At 42.8% G+C, this 18,002-nt stretch overlaps 1 protein-coding gene across 3 annotated transcripts in view; it reads left to right on the forward strand.

Annotated features, from left to right (window-relative positions):
* The window catches only part of IQCH (IQ motif containing H), an 83,875-nt gene that overhangs the window by 55,035 nt on the left and 10,838 nt on the right, over positions 1 to 18,002 (forward strand). For all 3 annotated transcript variants that reach the window (XM_083184370.1, XM_083184368.1, XM_083184369.1), the window contains 3 exons: positions 7,025 to 7,145; positions 7,934 to 8,220; positions 13,044 to 13,208. In XM_083184370.1, coding sequence (XP_083040496.1) covers positions 7,025 to 7,145; positions 7,934 to 8,220; positions 13,044 to 13,208 — 573 coding nt within the window. The remainder of the gene's footprint in view (positions 1 to 7,024; positions 7,146 to 7,933; positions 8,221 to 13,043; positions 13,209 to 18,002) is intronic.

Raw genomic sequence — 18,002 nt, forward strand, 5'->3', positions numbered from 1 at the left:
TAATGGGGTCCCAGAGCAAAATAGTTTGAGTAAACCCTGACCTAGACCTTCTACATGATAATCTAATAGAAATAACCAGCAGCAATTTAGATTGCAAAAGGGGCATACAGGATTCAAAAAAGCAGTGGAATAAACCAAGATGGGTCCAGTGGATTGTGGCAGTCGTCCGCAAGAGACCCCTCAGAGAACCCCCATAAGCTTAAAAAGAAGGCATGGGGAAGTAGGAGAAAAGAAGGTTCCAAGAAGGGAACCAAAACAGAGGTACATACAATAAATACATCTGATGATCCCAATAATTTGGTTGATTGTATTTCATGCATATCCACTGTTATATCCATATCCATCATCTGTTAACCCTTTGAGTGCCAAGGGAATTTGTCAAAATAGGTGTGAAAATTGGCAAGCAAACCTTTTTATTAGCTCTTTGAGTGCCTTAGTGGCTGTGAGAGAGCCTCAAAATATCCGTTAAAAATGCCAGCGTCTCTCACAGCGACTATTTTTTTTTTTTTGGGTGCAGTATTTAACTAAACTTCAATTCATTGACATGGCTGTATTTGTATTTATGTATACTAAAAGAACAGTGGCTGTGAGCATTTTTAGCAGATATTTTGAGGATCGCTCGCAGCAACGTTGGCACTCAAAGGGTTAGGAATATTCAATTTATCAAAAAGAACTTTATCAGATATAGAGATCTTGGTTTTACAGAAGGATCTTTCGTTTTCCCGGGCTCGGGTTCCCAATAAGGTTGTGCCTACAAATAGACCTTAATCCAGTGATTTTCAACCTTTTTACCTTGCGGCACACTAAATAAGATTTTGAAATTGCCAAGGCACACCATGCGATCCCCACAGGGCAAAACCGCGAGGGGCGGCGGTACGCGTCCTCCGACCTTTTCATGCCCTACTATACACTAGGGCGTGGAGTGAGAATAGAATAGTGTGGCGAGCGCAGCGAGCCACCGAGCCTGAAGCGTGGCGAGCGGACGCGGATACCTGTGAAGCCCGCGAAGGGACGCGTTTACCTGTGAAGGTATCCGCGTCCCCTCGCCACGCTTCGGGCTCGGTGGCTCGCTGCGCTCGCCACACTATTCTATTCTCACTCCACGCCCTAGTGGATAGTAGGGCATGAAAAGGTCGGAGGACGCGTACCGCCGCCCCTCGCGGGCTCGCTGCGCTCGCCACGCTTCGGGTTGACGTTGATCGTGGGGTGGCGTTAACAATTGTGGGGGCCATTTCACACTTGAGGGTGCCTATTTGGCCTCTGTGGGCCATTTAACATTGTTTCCTATGGAAAAATCGTGTCAATTGAGGCATTGAACAGAAAATCGTGTCCATTGAGAAATTTAACATTGGTCCCTATGGGAAATCGCGGGCATCGCATCGCACCCGATTTTTTTAGTGCATTCAATGCCCGCGATGACCGCGATTTCTAGTGGCGCCGTGAAAGTAAAGAAGTACCGGGATCAGTTATTGAAATCTAAAAGTGAGGTTGCGCCATCATCAGACCATACACCAACATTTAACAGTGTTATGTTCATAACACAATATAATACTAAGAAAAGGAACTGAACCACATATTTAGAAAACATTGGAATGTTCTTAAATTGGATCCCATCTTAGTTGACCACATTCCTAATGCCTACGTATAGTTTATAGGAGGGTTAAAACGGTCAAATCCATGATTTCGAGAAGCCAGTTGGAAGTCATCAGTGGCAAACCTCAGAGTAACCTCTTTTTATCAATCAAAGGCCGCTACCCGTGTAATGGATGTAAAGCGTGTCCTCATATGAAGAAAGGTGCAATAATTGATGGTACATTTTTTAAGTGAACGATTTAATCAATTGCAACTATATGTATGTAGTGTACCTACACACATATTGTTGTGGTCTAAACCACATTGGAAAGGCTAAGAGATGTTTAAAAATCAGGATCTTAGAGCATCTCTGCAATATGAGTTGCTAACCACAGCGTCTCAGGACACTTCAGAGATCATCATAAGTGTGACCCTTGGAGTCTTACTTTTAAGGGTGTTGAGGTGGTCTCCAAAAGTAAAAGAGGGGGTGATCTCAATAAGGGGTAGATTTTTTAAGCTCGGTGAAGTGATAAACTGTCTGTTTTTTATCACCGGCCAATCAGCTCCTACCTGTGAAGTTACAGGCTTGGTTTGAAACATGACAGGTAGGAGCTGATTGGATGGTGGTAAAAACCAGACACTTTATCACTTCACCGAGCTTAATAAATCTACCCCTCAGTGTCTTTTAAAACGTGAAACGTTTTGGATTTTAAAAATGAATTCTCTGGTACCAACAGAAGTTAATGAGATAACTCTGTTTATTATTATATTTATCAATATAGGCCGGCCTGTTTTATGAATATGTTTTATGAAAGTGTTACCTATTATTATTATTATTATTATTATTATTATTATTATTATACATTTTTACTGTTTATAAACTATCTGCAGCCTGTCTGTTCTTAAGGATACATATAGACTGCACACTTAGTACTCCGATTGTAAAAGAAACCCCACCGGGAGGCTGTCTTGCCAATATATTGTCTTTGTGAGCGTACATAGAAGCCATGCCCTCTGACTGATGAAGTCTTATGACGAAACGCGTCAGGGCGTGGCCTACGATGCTCAACTGTCGGCATCCTCTCCTGGTGGTGATTCATTTTTGCACTGTGTGGTATCCAGTCCACAGAGCATTTTAACTTTCACACTCTCTATGCTTGTGTGTGTGTGTGTGTGTGTGTGTATGTATGTATGTATGTATGTATGTATGTATGTATGTATATATATATATATATATATTTATTTATTTGACAGGGCCGCATTTGAAGTAGGGCAACTGGGGGACCAGCCCAGCGGCTATGACAACATGGCTTCCCAGAATCAAATTGAATTCCCCGCCACAAAAGGAAAATGGTTATTTTGTTGCAAAACAGGATTGGGAGTAGGGGGGGGGGGGGGGGGGTGTATTAGATACTGGACCAAATAAAGAACTTGTGGCTTCTTATTGGTCAACATGATCATCATGCATCCGAGAGTGTACATGCTGCACTTGCATTTTATGTAATGGGTCAATTTACTGAAGCATCTAAAAGTGAAAAGTGGGGATGTTGCCCATAGAAACCAATCAGATACTAGCTATGATTTCCCTACTGCACCCTAGAAAATAATAGGCAAAATCTGATTGGTTGCTATGGGTCACATCCCCACATTTCACCTTTAGGAGCTTTGGTAAATTGACTTCATTGCGTTTACAGTGTGTATTATTCTATTTTTGCATTTACACTGTTAAATGATAGATTTGCTTGTGTGATACTTAAGCATATGCTCCCTGATTTGTTATGCCAGTTTATGCTGGTTTGTCTTTGCCTGTAGTGTTGTTTTTTTAACAGATAAATCCCATGATCCTGTGCAACCTACCTCTGGCTTCGGCACCTCGCATTGCGTCCCCCCTCTTCTGTTGTGGGCAGGCATGAAAAGGTTAAGTAATCTCTATCACTGTGGGGTTTTGGCTGCATTCCCCATATCTAGGGCAGTCATCAGACTCCTGCTGTTCACAGTGTTCTGCTGACAAATGACGAGTGTGAATTCCTTATGGCATCCCCTGTTTGCAGTAAAATTAGATCAGACTCAGACAGACCCTCATATTCCACATACACCGAAGTGGCAGAGCAAGGAAGTTGGGGTGACAACATGACCCGCTTTAACCTCTATGCGTGCAAATAGGACCACACTCTGCAGTGCTCCGTAGTCTCTCAATAACATGAATGAGAGTGGAACATAATGGGGAATGAAATGGATGGCATCTGTATTCTCTAATTCATTAATTGTATTCTTTGCTTGAGGTTATAACCTTTTACTGAAATGGGTAGCCACGTTATACACAATATTGGTGCATTTATAACGTTGTCAGGCAATTAAGCTGGAATAACCCCTGAATGTTCCTCCTATTACTATTTGTAAATATAAAAGGGTCAGTAACTTAATGCACAGTGGTGATTTCCTAGTACAGTCCAATTTTTAACACTTTATTTTCCAAACTATCCAACTTGGAAGAACGTTGACTAACTAACTCAGATTAACTAACACCACTGCACAGGCGTGTGAAATGACTAGATAGTCATTTATAATAATAACAACAATAAATATTGTACGCAATAAAAAATAGGCTGTATATTAATAAGAATAATGCTATAAATGTGAGTCTGCCAGAGTTATTTGAATTTACTGAAATGTCCCATTGGCAAAGACCTCTAAATACATCTTCTGATCTGCAGTGCGTTAAGTATACCGTACAAAACAGCGGTGTAATATATAAAAAACAAGCATGACTATATAGTCAAAGACAAAAGATGTATACTTGCTCTACGTGGTCTGCTGGGATGTGGAGACTGTTAATAATATCATGAAAAATGATATAGCCATAAACAAAGTGATATAATAACACACAGGGCAATTTAATAAACAGCAATATAATATCATGTAGAGCAATGTGTCTGTCGGCCCCCCCAGGTATCAATCTCACGTTCCGCGCGCTATTGATTTAATTCGCTTGTATCCCTCCGTGTTAATTTTTCATATGCTTACAAAACAACCCTTTGATTTTCTGTCACTCGTTAATTACACCGTTTCGCCATTAAATAGAAGTCTTTGTGTAAACTAATTACTAGGTAATCACCGTCGACCGAGGACGCGCCGCTTGTACCTTTTTATTCCATTCTACAAAACCGCTTCACCGTCTGCGCTCGAGCCCCCTCTCCACTCGCAGTCATTAGCTCCTACTAATTCACAGCGTTACTGCCGAAGAGAGGGGGACTTGTAATTGTGGCCATATCACTACTGTTAATTACCGAAGTAGAACATTGAAATGATGCCAAGGACCATTGTTAGAAGCAAATAAAAAAAAAAAAATCACACACACACCAACTAAAAAAAAAGTGTTTGAATGTTATTTTCACCATCTGGGGAGTGGAATAGAGGAAAACAGCAAGAAAACAGCAGTGACAAAATATCATAGCTGCAGCTCCAGGCCTCATAGGCCAGATGGAGGAAAGAGATTCTACATCAATTGGATGCGGAGGGCCAGGCTCCAGCAGCCGAGCTGTGACAAGTGAAGGAGCGGAGTAGAGACATGCAATGTGTTCTTATAGGACCGCCGTTAACTCATTGTGTTTCAGATGAGCTTCTGCAATAGGGAACTGGGATTCAGCATTCTTGGAATCAAGTCTGTTTGTTTATTTTGTATCGATCCATACATTATCAGGTACCAACGCAGGGAAGTATAAGTAAAGACCTCTATTAAGATGGAGTAGTAAACATTTTGGGCCAGATTCAAAGTCACTAGCATAGAGACCACATCTGCGTTCTCTCACATTGCGCATGCTAATGTGTTAGAATGAGATGTATTACACATCTCTGCAGCTCTGTAGGCTATGGAGAGTAGCAAGGAAGTCATCAAGGTCTCCACTTGCAGATCAATGGGTACAAATAGGAGATACTGCGGCATCTGGCACTTAGCACAAGTTAGATGGGGAGGAGGGATGGGGGTAGTAGGAATTGCAGCCTATTCATAGGTAAACGTAAGCAAAGATAAAGAGATTTTCAGATTGAGCTTTGGCGCCCAGGATAGGCTGGTGAGGGTGATGATGGCTGCTCTTAGTAGTGCCATATGTAAAGTAGTGGATGTATATGGGTAAGATAGCTACATAGGTCTGGCCAACTTTAAGTACAGGCAGAAATCCACAGCTATTTCCTGAAGGCAATGCAGCCACTTTGTGTTTGGCCGCATATGGCGGTCTATAGCATATGGAGGTTATGTGGGTGGTTATGGAAGATAAGCTGTCTGCAGAGGTGAGTTTTCAGGGAACAATTGTACCTTTGGAGACTAGAAGAAAGTCTTATAGTGCATGGGAGGGAATTCCACAGAGTGGGTGTATCCTGATAAAAGTCTGTGTTTGAAAAAGACAGGAGCTGATTGGCTGGTACTTTATCTCCTCAATTGTTACCTCAGTTAATTTGAGTAAATTAGATGCGCGGAAGCAATGCTGGGATATTCTTATAGTATGTACTTTCATTGGGCCATAAGGATAGGTTTTGTGAAACTTACAGTATGACATCACTAATTGTGAACAATAATAATTCTTGTGGTGTTAATTCATGTCTTATGTAATGATACACAAGGTTAAGTGCTCCATATTACATATTGGTCCAGCTTGATTGCAGAGGTTCTTGGTGTGCTGTATGCATACCTCCCAACTTATTTATTTATTTATTAACAGTTTCTTATATAGCGCAGCATATTCCGTTGCGCTTTACAATAGCAGACAGTGATACAACAAAACAGGGTATTTACAGACATTCAAAATGTAGGAGGGCCCTGCTCGCAAGCTTACAATCCAACTTGTTAGAAACGTGGTTCAGGACCCTGCGTGCCCAAAATTTGGGTGTGTGGCCTAGTACCAGAGGCATGGCCTATATTTGTAGCTCTCCCATTAGGTCATGCCCCATTGTCACAGCTATGGGGTCATGGCCAGCAGCTCTGTGAGCTGCTGGCCATGCTCCCAGCCCATCTGTCTCTCCGTGAAAAGATGCTTCCCGCATGGGCACAGTGTCTATAGCTTATGGAGGTTATGTGAGTGGTACTGGAAGCTGTCTGCAGAGTTGAGTTTTCAGGGAACACTTGTACCTTTGGAGACTAGAAGAAAGTCTTCTAGTGCATAGGAGGACATTCCACAGAGCGGGTGCATCCTGATAAAAGTCTTATAACCGTGAATGGGAATGAATCATGAGAGTGGCTCAGACACGTAGATCTTGTGTAGAGTGGAGAGATTGGGTTAAAGCATCTTTTAGCATCATTTCTTGTAAACGCCCTGCATTTTTTTATAATTGTTTTAATGGATTAAGTCGACTATAGTTTTTCCCATTTAATAAGGACCGTAGCGGAGCCCAATTTAGTCCATACCTCCCCAAATACTGAACAGTGTTGTATGAGTTACATTTCTTACTCCCTCCTCAGGAAAAGGCCATACTGAAGATCACACAGGAACTTCCACAGGTCCTGGAGCACTATGCACAACCAATTAACAGGAGATATTACCCCACATGGGACAGTTTTCTGCAGGCTCTGGTAAGCTGTGGTAAGTACCAGAACCTTCCTTCTACACTCACCCTGACACGGACAGACCATTAGCTGCTTCTGTTATTGAGCAGTGTCCACATAAACACTGTCCACAACTCTGAGCTGGCGGACCTTGGGGTTCTCTTATACTTTTGACTTGCTATAGTGGAAAAGACCGTTTCTATTTGCACTTTGAGAAATGTAAAACAAAAAGAAAAAAAATATTTGAACACACAAGTGTGTAAAGTGTCAGAAAGTTGGGCTTTGATGTGATGTTTATCTTTGGTACATCCTCACATTCTACCGGTGCAGAGATGTAGGAGCACTTCTAGTGTATAAAGGCATGGAGAGTGGAGAATAGCATGCATCCTAATATGTGCTGGGTGAACCATCAGACTTCCACAGTGCAGTACATTGTTGCCATGTATGGGCCATCCACTGTACTTTGTAGATGAGTGTCCACTGTGTATAAGTGATGGGTGAATACACGTTATCAGGTATTGTTATTAAAAGCTTTGCAAATAAAACGTTGTCCCTTTATTTCATTCTCCATAGAGATGTTGGTCATTCATTTGTGCTTAGGGAATGTCTCTTATTATTAATGTCACTGTCATTTTCAAAGAGCTAAAGCTGTTCTAAATTGTGTGTAATGATAAGTTACCTATTTACCAACATAACCCTACATAGTGGTGGGTCCACTTGAGTTTTAATATTTTATGTCTCCCCGGACAGTTATGTCTATGTGCATATTGTGTATTAGTTTAGTTAGATTATATTTCTTAGTGTGTTTATCCTGTTTTATTCTAGGTGGGGTAATCGAGGCGTTCCCTCCGGCACAGAGCATTACCTGCCTTACTATAGATATGCTGATTAGCCCGGAGGGAGAAATACAGATGGTGTCCTGTGGGGATCAGATTCATGGCACTAGCCCCCTACAGTGTGTAGGCAGCACTGTTCCCCAGTGCTCGGTGTCCCCCAGTGTACTTACATCAATCTGCAATCGCATTGGAGAGACCTGCAAAGTCCGAGGGGTGCTGGGATATCTGTCTATAGAACTGCTAACATTCATAGACCCTGAAAGCCTTGAACAGCAGGTAAGATTTTCTATACAGCATAAACAATCGTTCTTACTACTCCTGCACTGTGCAACAAACACTAGCAGCATGCATTCACATTCTGTCTATGCATGCAGTCACACTCCAACTGGTCACAGATGGCATTAGTATCCACTTCACAGGTACATATTATTCCAATGTTATACTTCCACTCTGGCTGACCACACATTCTTGCACTCAGACTGACTAAGCTTTCTTGCACTCATGCCCCCAGGTGTCCTTGTACTCATGCTACCACACGTTCTTGTACTTGGGCTATTCCCATGTGATCTTGACAATGTATTCTTGTACTCATGCACTGATGCGTTCTTCCTCTCGGGATGCAGTCAAAATCCCGACGGTAAAAATACCGACAATCATTGACGGACGGTCAAAATCCCAACAAGGTCAAAATACCGATATTTAAAATCCCGACAAGGTCAAAATACCGATATTTAAAATCCCGACAAGGTCAAAATACCGACATTTAAAATCCCAACAAGGTCAAAATACCAACATATAGAATGTAGACAGGTGAAAAAGTCAACATGACTTTCGGTCGACAGATCATGAGGTCGACATGTTTTTTTTCACAGTTTTTTGACCCGACATGTGCCGACAGGCTGTATTTCATGCCCTACCATCCACTAGGGCGTGGAGGAAGAATAAAATAGTGTGTCGACATTCGGGTCAAAAAACAGTGAAAAACCCCATGTCGACCTGTCCACCGAAAGTCATTTTGACTTTTTAACCTATCTACATTCCATATGTCGGTATTTTGACCTTGTCGGGATTTTAAATGTCGGTATTTTGACTGTCGGTATTTTGACCGTCGGTGTTTCATACCGAATCCTTCCTCTCATGCGCCCAAATGTTCTTGCACTCAGATTGATCATGGATTCTTGCAGTTACAGTAACTAAACAATCTTGAACACACTTTGACTGTGAATTGTTATGCTCAGGCTGACTGCGCCTTCTTGCGCTCAGGCTGACTACGCCTTCTTGCGGGCGGCTGGGGAGGAAGCAGTGGGGCAGCAGCGCGTTACCAGATCAGTGCTGGGGCGGGCGGTGGTGACCATCAGTCTCACTCTCCACTGTCCGTGTCCAGCGCTGTAGCGGGCGGGCAGCCGCGGCTATTACATCTTTAAAATAACATGTCAAATGACTGCCCGGCTAATGATTGGCTGAGATAGAGCACTCTCAGCCAATCAGTGGCCTCCCTCCGTGGCCGCTGATTGGCTGAGAGTGCTCTATCTCAGCCAATCAAAAGCCGGAGAGTCATTTGACATGTTATTTTAAAGATGTAATAGCCGCGGCTGCCCGCCCGCTACAGCGCTGGACACGGACAGTGGAGAGTGAGACTGATCTGGTCACCGCCGCCCGCCCCAGCACTGATCTGGTAATGCGCTGCTGCTTCCTCCCCAGCCGCCCGCCCCCACTGCTCCTCACCGCCCCAACTGATCTGACGTCGCATGTGCCGCTGGTCCGACCCCTGGGGCCGGGTCTAATACGCACGAGACCACGCATCGGACCCGACCCCATGTCACGAAGAACCGATTTGGTCCGATTTATCGGGCCGATTGATCGCAATCGGCCGAAATCGGTCCAAATCAGCTCGATGTATGCCCACCTTTAGAATTAGTCAATTTCAGTTAGTGAAAATTACTAACTTTCTATGTATGAAGCAAACTCAGAAGTAAATGAAAATACTTTTTTCTGAATGAACATATCCATTTATAGGCATACAAATGCATTGATTTGTGGAGAACAAATACATTGAGCAACATGATGAGAACAATTTGGAATCATACCAAATATTTATTTTTTTCATTTTACTTACAAAGATGCATGTTGTCCACTCAGGTGGACCCGTGTATAATACCCCTTTCACACCGCACTTGTTAAACGGTATATTGACGTTTTTTTTCCATTTTAAAACATTTAAGGCTGCAGTGGGAAAGCACCAGAGTCATTTACCAGTTAAAAATAACCGGTATTTCAAAACGTTTAAAAAGCAGAGTCCTACACGTTTTCAGAGGCGTTTTTTATGCAATGAGAATAGCTCTGAAACGGTATTTAGTAAAAAACAACAGGTTACAGACCTGTGATAGGCTGTCCCCTGCATTCTGCCTTGAAACCTGTTCGGGGGATTAAAAGGGTTAACTGATGTGAATGGTATTTAAACTGTATTTAAAGCGGTAATCTACTGCAATGTGAAGGCTCAGTCCAGTTTTAAATACCGTTTCATAATACCGGTTTTTAAAACGTTTAGGCAGTGTGAAAGTGGTATAACTTTGTTAGATTTATAGTTTAAAAAAAAAAACTTTTGTGTTTTTATAAGCCCTGAAGACTAATAAAAAAACTTTGTTTTAAAAGGTTATCATAATTCATGCATGAAGGGTTAAAGTAAATTAATAAAATTTCACTCATTGTAAAGTGCTTTGTGATATGTTTATACTTGAAAAAGGAATAATAAAGGTGTAAGACTCATTTAATAACCGTTATGCACTAACATGAATAACTCTGTCACAATGCTCACTTATATCAGTGTGCAATGCACAACCTTAAAGTTATGCAAAGCAAGAATCGTGTAGTTAGACATTGCTCCCCTTTACTGACAATATTTTCTTCCTGTAAGATGCAATGGAATAATTAAGCAGAGCTTTTTCTTTTCATCGCTTAGAAGCACAGCTTAGTGAAAATGCCCAATAATGTGACTATCAGTTCGGAATGCTGGCAGCAGAAAGGATTTGAATTGCTCTGGTCATGTTTGTCCATCTCTAAGTAACAGAAGTGGACAACCCCCTTGCGGGCAGCTCGTTACCAGCTGCTGATTAGCACTTCCCATACCCCCCTGGAGCAGATCCTTACGATGATGCATTGGATCTTTAATAGCCCAGCAGATTCCTGCCAGTGTGTTATTAAGGCGTATCGTGGCAGTGATTCATTTAGAGGGCATTTGCTTGTGAATATGATTTAGAAATTAGCAGGAGTTTAGTAAGAGGCTGGGACTTGCTGACCCCTTAATAATGTTATAATGATGCCATTTAACATCCGCCGCTTACACCACTGACTCAGCTCAGTGTGCTAGAGTGGTTCTCTGCTAGCAGGTTATACTGAGAACCAGACCCTAAATCTGACCTCACAACAAGTACTGGTCAGGACAGATGTCGCTGTGCTGGATGCTGCAGACACCTTAAGTAGATGATAGGAAGTCATTTCAGTGCATCTGTGAAAAAACAAATCTTTTACAGCATTCCCTGAGCATTTCATATATAGGTCAGAATGTAATACTACCGGAGTTAGGTAGCGTAGTAGGTTACCGGCCAAACTCTGACTTTTTTTTAAAGGGCCAATGGTACTTATGTAGTACCCGGGCACCTACTAAGCGTGGGTGACGTTTATTCCTCCATTTGCAGGCCCCCACAGCCGCTCAATGTTTTGGGCGTGGACCCTGACTCAGGGTTCTACAAAATTGTACCTATGATTTACCCTGGCATGTTCATACCCTGCCTGCTGAAGTTGGTCGGTATTATATGCCCTCCAGCAATCCGAGTATATCACAGATCCGGGAGCGACATGGGTGTTTATAGCAGCCATCAGGGTAGTGCCGTCTCTCCTTTCCACAGCGGGTACTACAGAAGTACCGGGGCAATCGCTTACAAGGCGAAAGCATGCCTTGTAAGTGATTGCCCCTTTAAAAAACATCAGAGTTCAGCCAGCAACCTACTATGCCACCTAACTCTGGTAGCATTGCATTCCACCCTTATAGTCCATGCCCCCAAATAGTTATTTTCCACTGTAAAATTACATCTTCCCCAGTAATAGGGATGGCCATGGAACATTGATAATTCAAGATCATGAATGCTATATGGATGATGGTGGATATTTTTACCATCAATGGTAGCTGCGGTCCTGATTTTTTTTTTGCTGTTTACAATGCTCCTATTGCTGCTTAAGGCCAATATTCAGTTAGCTGCAGTGATTTACCACAGCTAATGTATTCACCAGGGGCTATCCAGTTACCCCTGGTACACAGCACTTATCGGGGATTATGCTTCAGGTCCCTCAATAAGCAGCAATTAAAGTGCAATGATATATGGGATCGTGAACTTATCCCACATCCTGCGTGTATCTTACAATCTCGATAAAATTATATTGTAATTGAATAGCGTGAAAATAACCATTTATATCAGCTGAAAAAGGATTGCATTGGATAGGATACCAAAATAACTCTTACACCGTGCCAGGAAAGCAATGGCCTGTCTCCATGAATGCCTGAGCTGGTAACAACACTCCAGCCCTATGCCTGGCTTTTGCACAGAGATGGCAGTGCCCGTGGATGTGCGAAATCACAATGTTAAAACCACTGATGGTACTACACAGACTAGTGTGTTACCATAACCTTCCATGGTAACGATCCATGTCGATCAATGACTATCCCTACCCAGTAGAGGTTCAGTTGTTGTCTCTCTAATGGGGCTGTACAAAAAAGTAGAAGCTGACAACAGCTGGCACACAAAGTTATGAAGAGGGAGAGCTACTGTAATGCATAGGTAACATACATTAGAGAAGAGTACACTTACTAAACTGCCCCTTATACACAAATATACCATAATACAAACAAAAATAGAAAATAAATATAGCAGATGTTGTGTTCTTCAAAGTTATCTGGGAAACTTTTCTATCTGCATATTGAAATAATTAGCATTAACGTGTCAAGTTCCCAAAGCAATAATGATTAATCGCGCATAATGCCTACAGTTGAAGGTTACATCATCTTTTTTTATGTCTCTTATATTATTTTCTGTTAACTGATTTAGGTTTGGGCTACGGATTTAGACTTGAACTATAGCGACCAGCTAGCAATGACACAACTCCTGCTGTACCTGACCAATGGAACACTGGACTGTATTAGCAGCCGATTGAATGTGTCACTTGTTCCCAAGAAAGTTGAACGCTCCAGACATCGAACTCAACCAGTACAGGTAAAATGCTTGTGTACTAACACACTTACCGTTGTTGAACTTTTTACAGGCTCGTAAGGTGCTCACTGGCAGCCATACACTGGTATGGGACTCACTGGCTACCCTTATACTTGCGTAAGACTCATTGGCTGCCCTTACACTTATATAGGACTCATTGGCTCCCCTTACTCTCGTACAGAACTCACTGGCTGCCATACGCTTGCACGGGACTCACTGGCTGCCCTAACACCCGCACAGTGTTGCTAGCTGCCCTTACACTCATACTGGACTCACTGGCTGCCATATACTGGTATGGGACTCACTGGCTGTCCTTTCACTTGTGCAGTACTCACCAGCTGCCTTTACACTTGTACAGAATTCAATCTTACCCTTGCATGAGACTCACTGGCTGCCCTTACACTCATATAGGACTCTAAAGCTGCCCTTACACTCGTACAGGACTCACTAGCTGCCCTTACACTTGTATGTGACCCAATGGCTGCCATTACACTTGTAGAGAGCTTACTGGCTGCTATTACACTGGTATGGAAATCACTACTGCCATACACTGATATGGGTCTCCCTGGATGCCATGCAATGGAATAGAACTCACTGGCTGCCATACACTGGTTTGGAACTCACTGCTGCCATACATTGGTAGAAGATGCATCTTTTGTAAAACTAGTATCACATGTGAATACTTATGTCCCACCATAGCTTAGAAGTGTGACTGGACAGTGTTATCAGTAAATGCTAATACCACGTTTCTCTATCTGTACATAATATAAATATGTAATGAAAGGTCTTATATCAAGAGAATTTAAGGGAAAATTCTCTAAAGCTTCTAAAAAGGAAAACTCTTCAGCTGGTACTACACTACTGCAATCTCTCCCAGCAGTGTATGGCCAGCCAATCCCCTGGGAGCCACCGAGGACCTGCAACCCCTATTCCCTGCCGCCAGGAGGAGGGTCTGAGGTCAGAGGTTGAACCTGCATGCTGGTCCGAACTCGGACTCGTGTCGGATGTGCATGAGATTGCGTATCAGACCTAAGGGGACATCACACTAATCTGATTTGGGATGATTTCTCGGCCTGTTCCCTCGGGAATGGGTGAAATCGGCTCAAAACACAGTAGTGTATGGGGGCCCTTAGGGGTAAATTTACTAAGATGGGATTTCTATTTCAGATGGAATGTTGCTATGGGCAATCAATCAGTTACTACAGTGGTTCCCAAACTGTGTGCCTAGGCTCCCTGGGGTGCCTCGGGACACTTGCAGGGGTGCCTCGGGTTTGTCGTCCAGGACCAATTCAAATTATTTATGATCAATTATTTCTGGACAAAACCAGTGCTGGTGGCTGCCAATCATAAAATGTGTACAATCAAAACCAAATCCTGCCATTTACCACTGAACCTAAGAAGCACATATAAACACAATCTACTTCATTTGATATATATTTTTTGGGGCCTATGGGTGCCTTGGAAAAATTCTGATACTCTAGGGTGCCGGGATTAGAAAAAGATTGGGAACTATGTATTATCTTCTAGAAGGTACTAGATCAGTTGATTATTATCTACATGGTTTGGGTTGTTGAAATCCATTCATGATTAAGTGAGCATTTAGAGGGCTGACCTTTAAACTTCCACTAAGACTAGGGAGTCCAGGTGGCATTTTTCCTGGTAGTAACACAATTAATTAGAAACAAATTGTATAAATGTAGGAAAAGTCTAATTGTGTTTCAGACTATGGGGGGGTATGCAATTCAGGATCACGGCTGTCGATCCCTCCCGACAGCCGTGATCCTGGCCCGTTTGTGGTCTGATCGACTGCAGAATGACAGACGGGATTCAATGTTCCACCTGCCGTTTGGCGCAAAGGGGCCGTGGCCATGAAAACGGACGTGGATTGGCGATCTGTGGCCCTGATCGCGACAATCCACAGGCGTTAATCGGCAGAATGGGCCCGTTATTGGCAGAACGGGCCCATTCTGCCGTGATCCTGCATCAATGCTGTCACCAAAGACAGCATTAATTAGGGAGCCGCTGCTATTTTGAAGTAAAAGTGACAAAAGTGTTTGAAGTAAAAGTGACAAGTCTCATAGTTCATATTTCACTTGAGGGAAGAATTTCTGCCCCGTTGGGCGTGTGCACTGGATGTGATGTGTTTAGCCCCTGCTCACCATGTTATACATCCCCATCACCATGGGGACATACCTTCCAACTCCCTTCAAGTGGAACAAATGTACTGGTGGCAGAATGGTCCCCTCAAATAAAATTGAGTACTGCCTTAGGATTCCTGCAAGTTGTGTAGACCAGATATCTAATGATGTGGGTTGCTGGCCATTAGCCTCATTAGGCTGCCACTATCTCCAACACATCTCATGGTTTATCATGTCCAGTTGAATAACTTAGAAGCCCTAAGCCCTGGTGTTGCAAGAAGGCCCCTTTCCGGCTATGAATGCATTTCATTTGTTTGTGACCCAACTAAAACAGTTTTTAATTAATATTATATATCATTGTTAAAGGTGCTCCTCTGTGAGGTACAGTATAAATGCTCTGCAGAACCCCATTGAGGCTTGTAGTTCCTATTTGTATTTTTCACTGTAGTTTTGTTCTCGGGCGTGCCCATGCCAAGCCAAGATATTTCACCCCTAGTCCAGATCTCTTTCCTTCATCCTCCTTCATTGCCCATTCTCTGTAGTCAGGTTTAGGAAGAGTTCCCTTTGTTCTCAATCCCTGTTATCATGATGTAATCTATATAATGAAAAATCTTCAAACCAGACAAAACATACTAAATCCTGTAACCACCAGTCATGGTATAGGTTAAAAGAGTTTAGGTAATCCTGAACAATATCATCCAATGTGTGCTAGTATTCATCCCATGTGAATGTAAACAGGTTAAGTAAGGCAAGGATTGCAGGTCTTGAAAACAATGTATTACACAGGTCTATTACTGCATGACATCCCATCTCCTCTTTCATTAATGTCTCTTCTATAGACTTTCCTGATTTGTGCACAAAGAGGCTGTGGTAGCCAGATTTCCTAGGCTAGGCTAATGTGAGTATCCATATGGCTCATGCATATAGGCACACTGACCACTGGTTGTGCATATGCAACCTCTATTATTATTGTCAGAACTTATACCTAATGTATGCTAAGTGCAAGAGATTAGTTAGAAACAGGTGTCCCAGTGTCAGGTATATGTCTAAGAATAGCACCAATGCCACTGCCATGGCACTCCAACAAAGGTAATCCGATTGAGAACTAAAAATGGCCCTGGAAAAATTTCTAGAAGAGGCCTCACATGGGCGGCACCGAATCAAATGTAGGCGGGACCAATTTGATGTCTATGTAACAAAGTGTCTGATCTGTAATACCCACAGTGATGACTTTGTCTAATAAAAATACTTTATTTAAAAAAATTAAACATCACTACACCTGGGTGGAAGTCGTTGGCAGTCTAGTGGCCCCCAGACCTTTATGCTGCTGTGCCAAAACCTCAAACCTCCACATAATACCCTCTCCCCCCACTGAGAATGACTATAGACTCCAAACCTCCATCAAGCAAACAACTACATAACCACCGAATTTCACAACTATCCCCACCCTCCCTCAGTGGAGCCCAGAAACACCCCAGAAATTGCTACACCCCCAGATAGCATCCACCCCTGTCCCTTTAACAACTGATGTTACAATGGATATAGATGGTCACCTGCCACAGATGAGTATTTGCAGAGTCAGGTATTCAGCTCTATGAACCGGCAAATGTTGGTTGTGTAGGAGACAGGAGGTGGACGGGGCCAATAAAAAAAAAAGTCACTGGTTGACAGGTGGCCTCCCTGGAATCTTTCCTGTAAGGTCTACAGCCAAACTTCCCCTGGCTGCCGGTTAAAGAGGAGGGGGCCAGACAGAGGAGGCTGTAAATGGGCCTCCTTCTCTCTAAATTGCTTTTGTAAAACTGGTTTTCATTGATTCCAAATGGATAAAAAATCAGACTAAATCAATGTTGTGTTTCCAGGGCTAAAACACCCCCAACATTTAAAAATTAATTTAAAAAAAATCATCGGTTAGGAAATGTGTGTGTTAGCCATGGAAACACAACATCAATTAAGATGGATTTCCAAAAATTTTACATAAATGAAAATAGACCTCTAGTAGGTCACATACTGTACATGAGCTCACACAGGGAATCCAGAAAGGCAGGAAACAAAGAGCCTATTAGAAGTCTTCAGCGATCAGGTAGGATGTAGCCTGCTAGAGTGAAATCCCACCTTGTGAATTAATGAGCTTGCTGTGCGAATGGATATGTACGCCTAGCGTAGAATTCGCAGCTGACCGAAAATGTCCCAAAACTTTCATTACATCTAATGATTTTCCAGTGGAGACCAGTCATAGCAATCTAGAAGTAGCCAGGGACTTAATCAGCGGCTGTGATAAGTACAGGTATATCCGGCCTGGAGCTGACGTCACACGCCCTCCTCTAAAACACTTGGGCACACCTGCATTTTCCTAGGCACGCCTAGTGTTTTTTCCTGTCATGCCTGCGTTTTCCTTAGCACTCCCACCAAAAGGCTGGTTACTAACCCCAGATGCCTACATCCTGTCAATCACCTTGCGAATGGCTAACAAAAGAAAAAAGCAGCAAGATTTGGGCCATACACATGGGCAGTGAATCGATAATTGGCCAATGTGTGAAATGCACAGCAGCAATTAGGTCCTTGGTAGGTGCTGTGGAACCCAGTGGCACCATATAAATAAAGGTTCATCATAATAATAACAATCTGCCAACTGGTGTTTAAGGCAGTCTGGATCATCATA

Source organism: Crinia signifera, chromosome 4 (genome assembly GCF_055691185.1).
Source record: "Crinia signifera chromosome 4, ASM5569118v1, whole genome shotgun sequence".
NCBI classification, from domain to species: domain Eukaryota; kingdom Metazoa; phylum Chordata; class Amphibia; order Anura; family Myobatrachidae; genus Crinia; species Crinia signifera.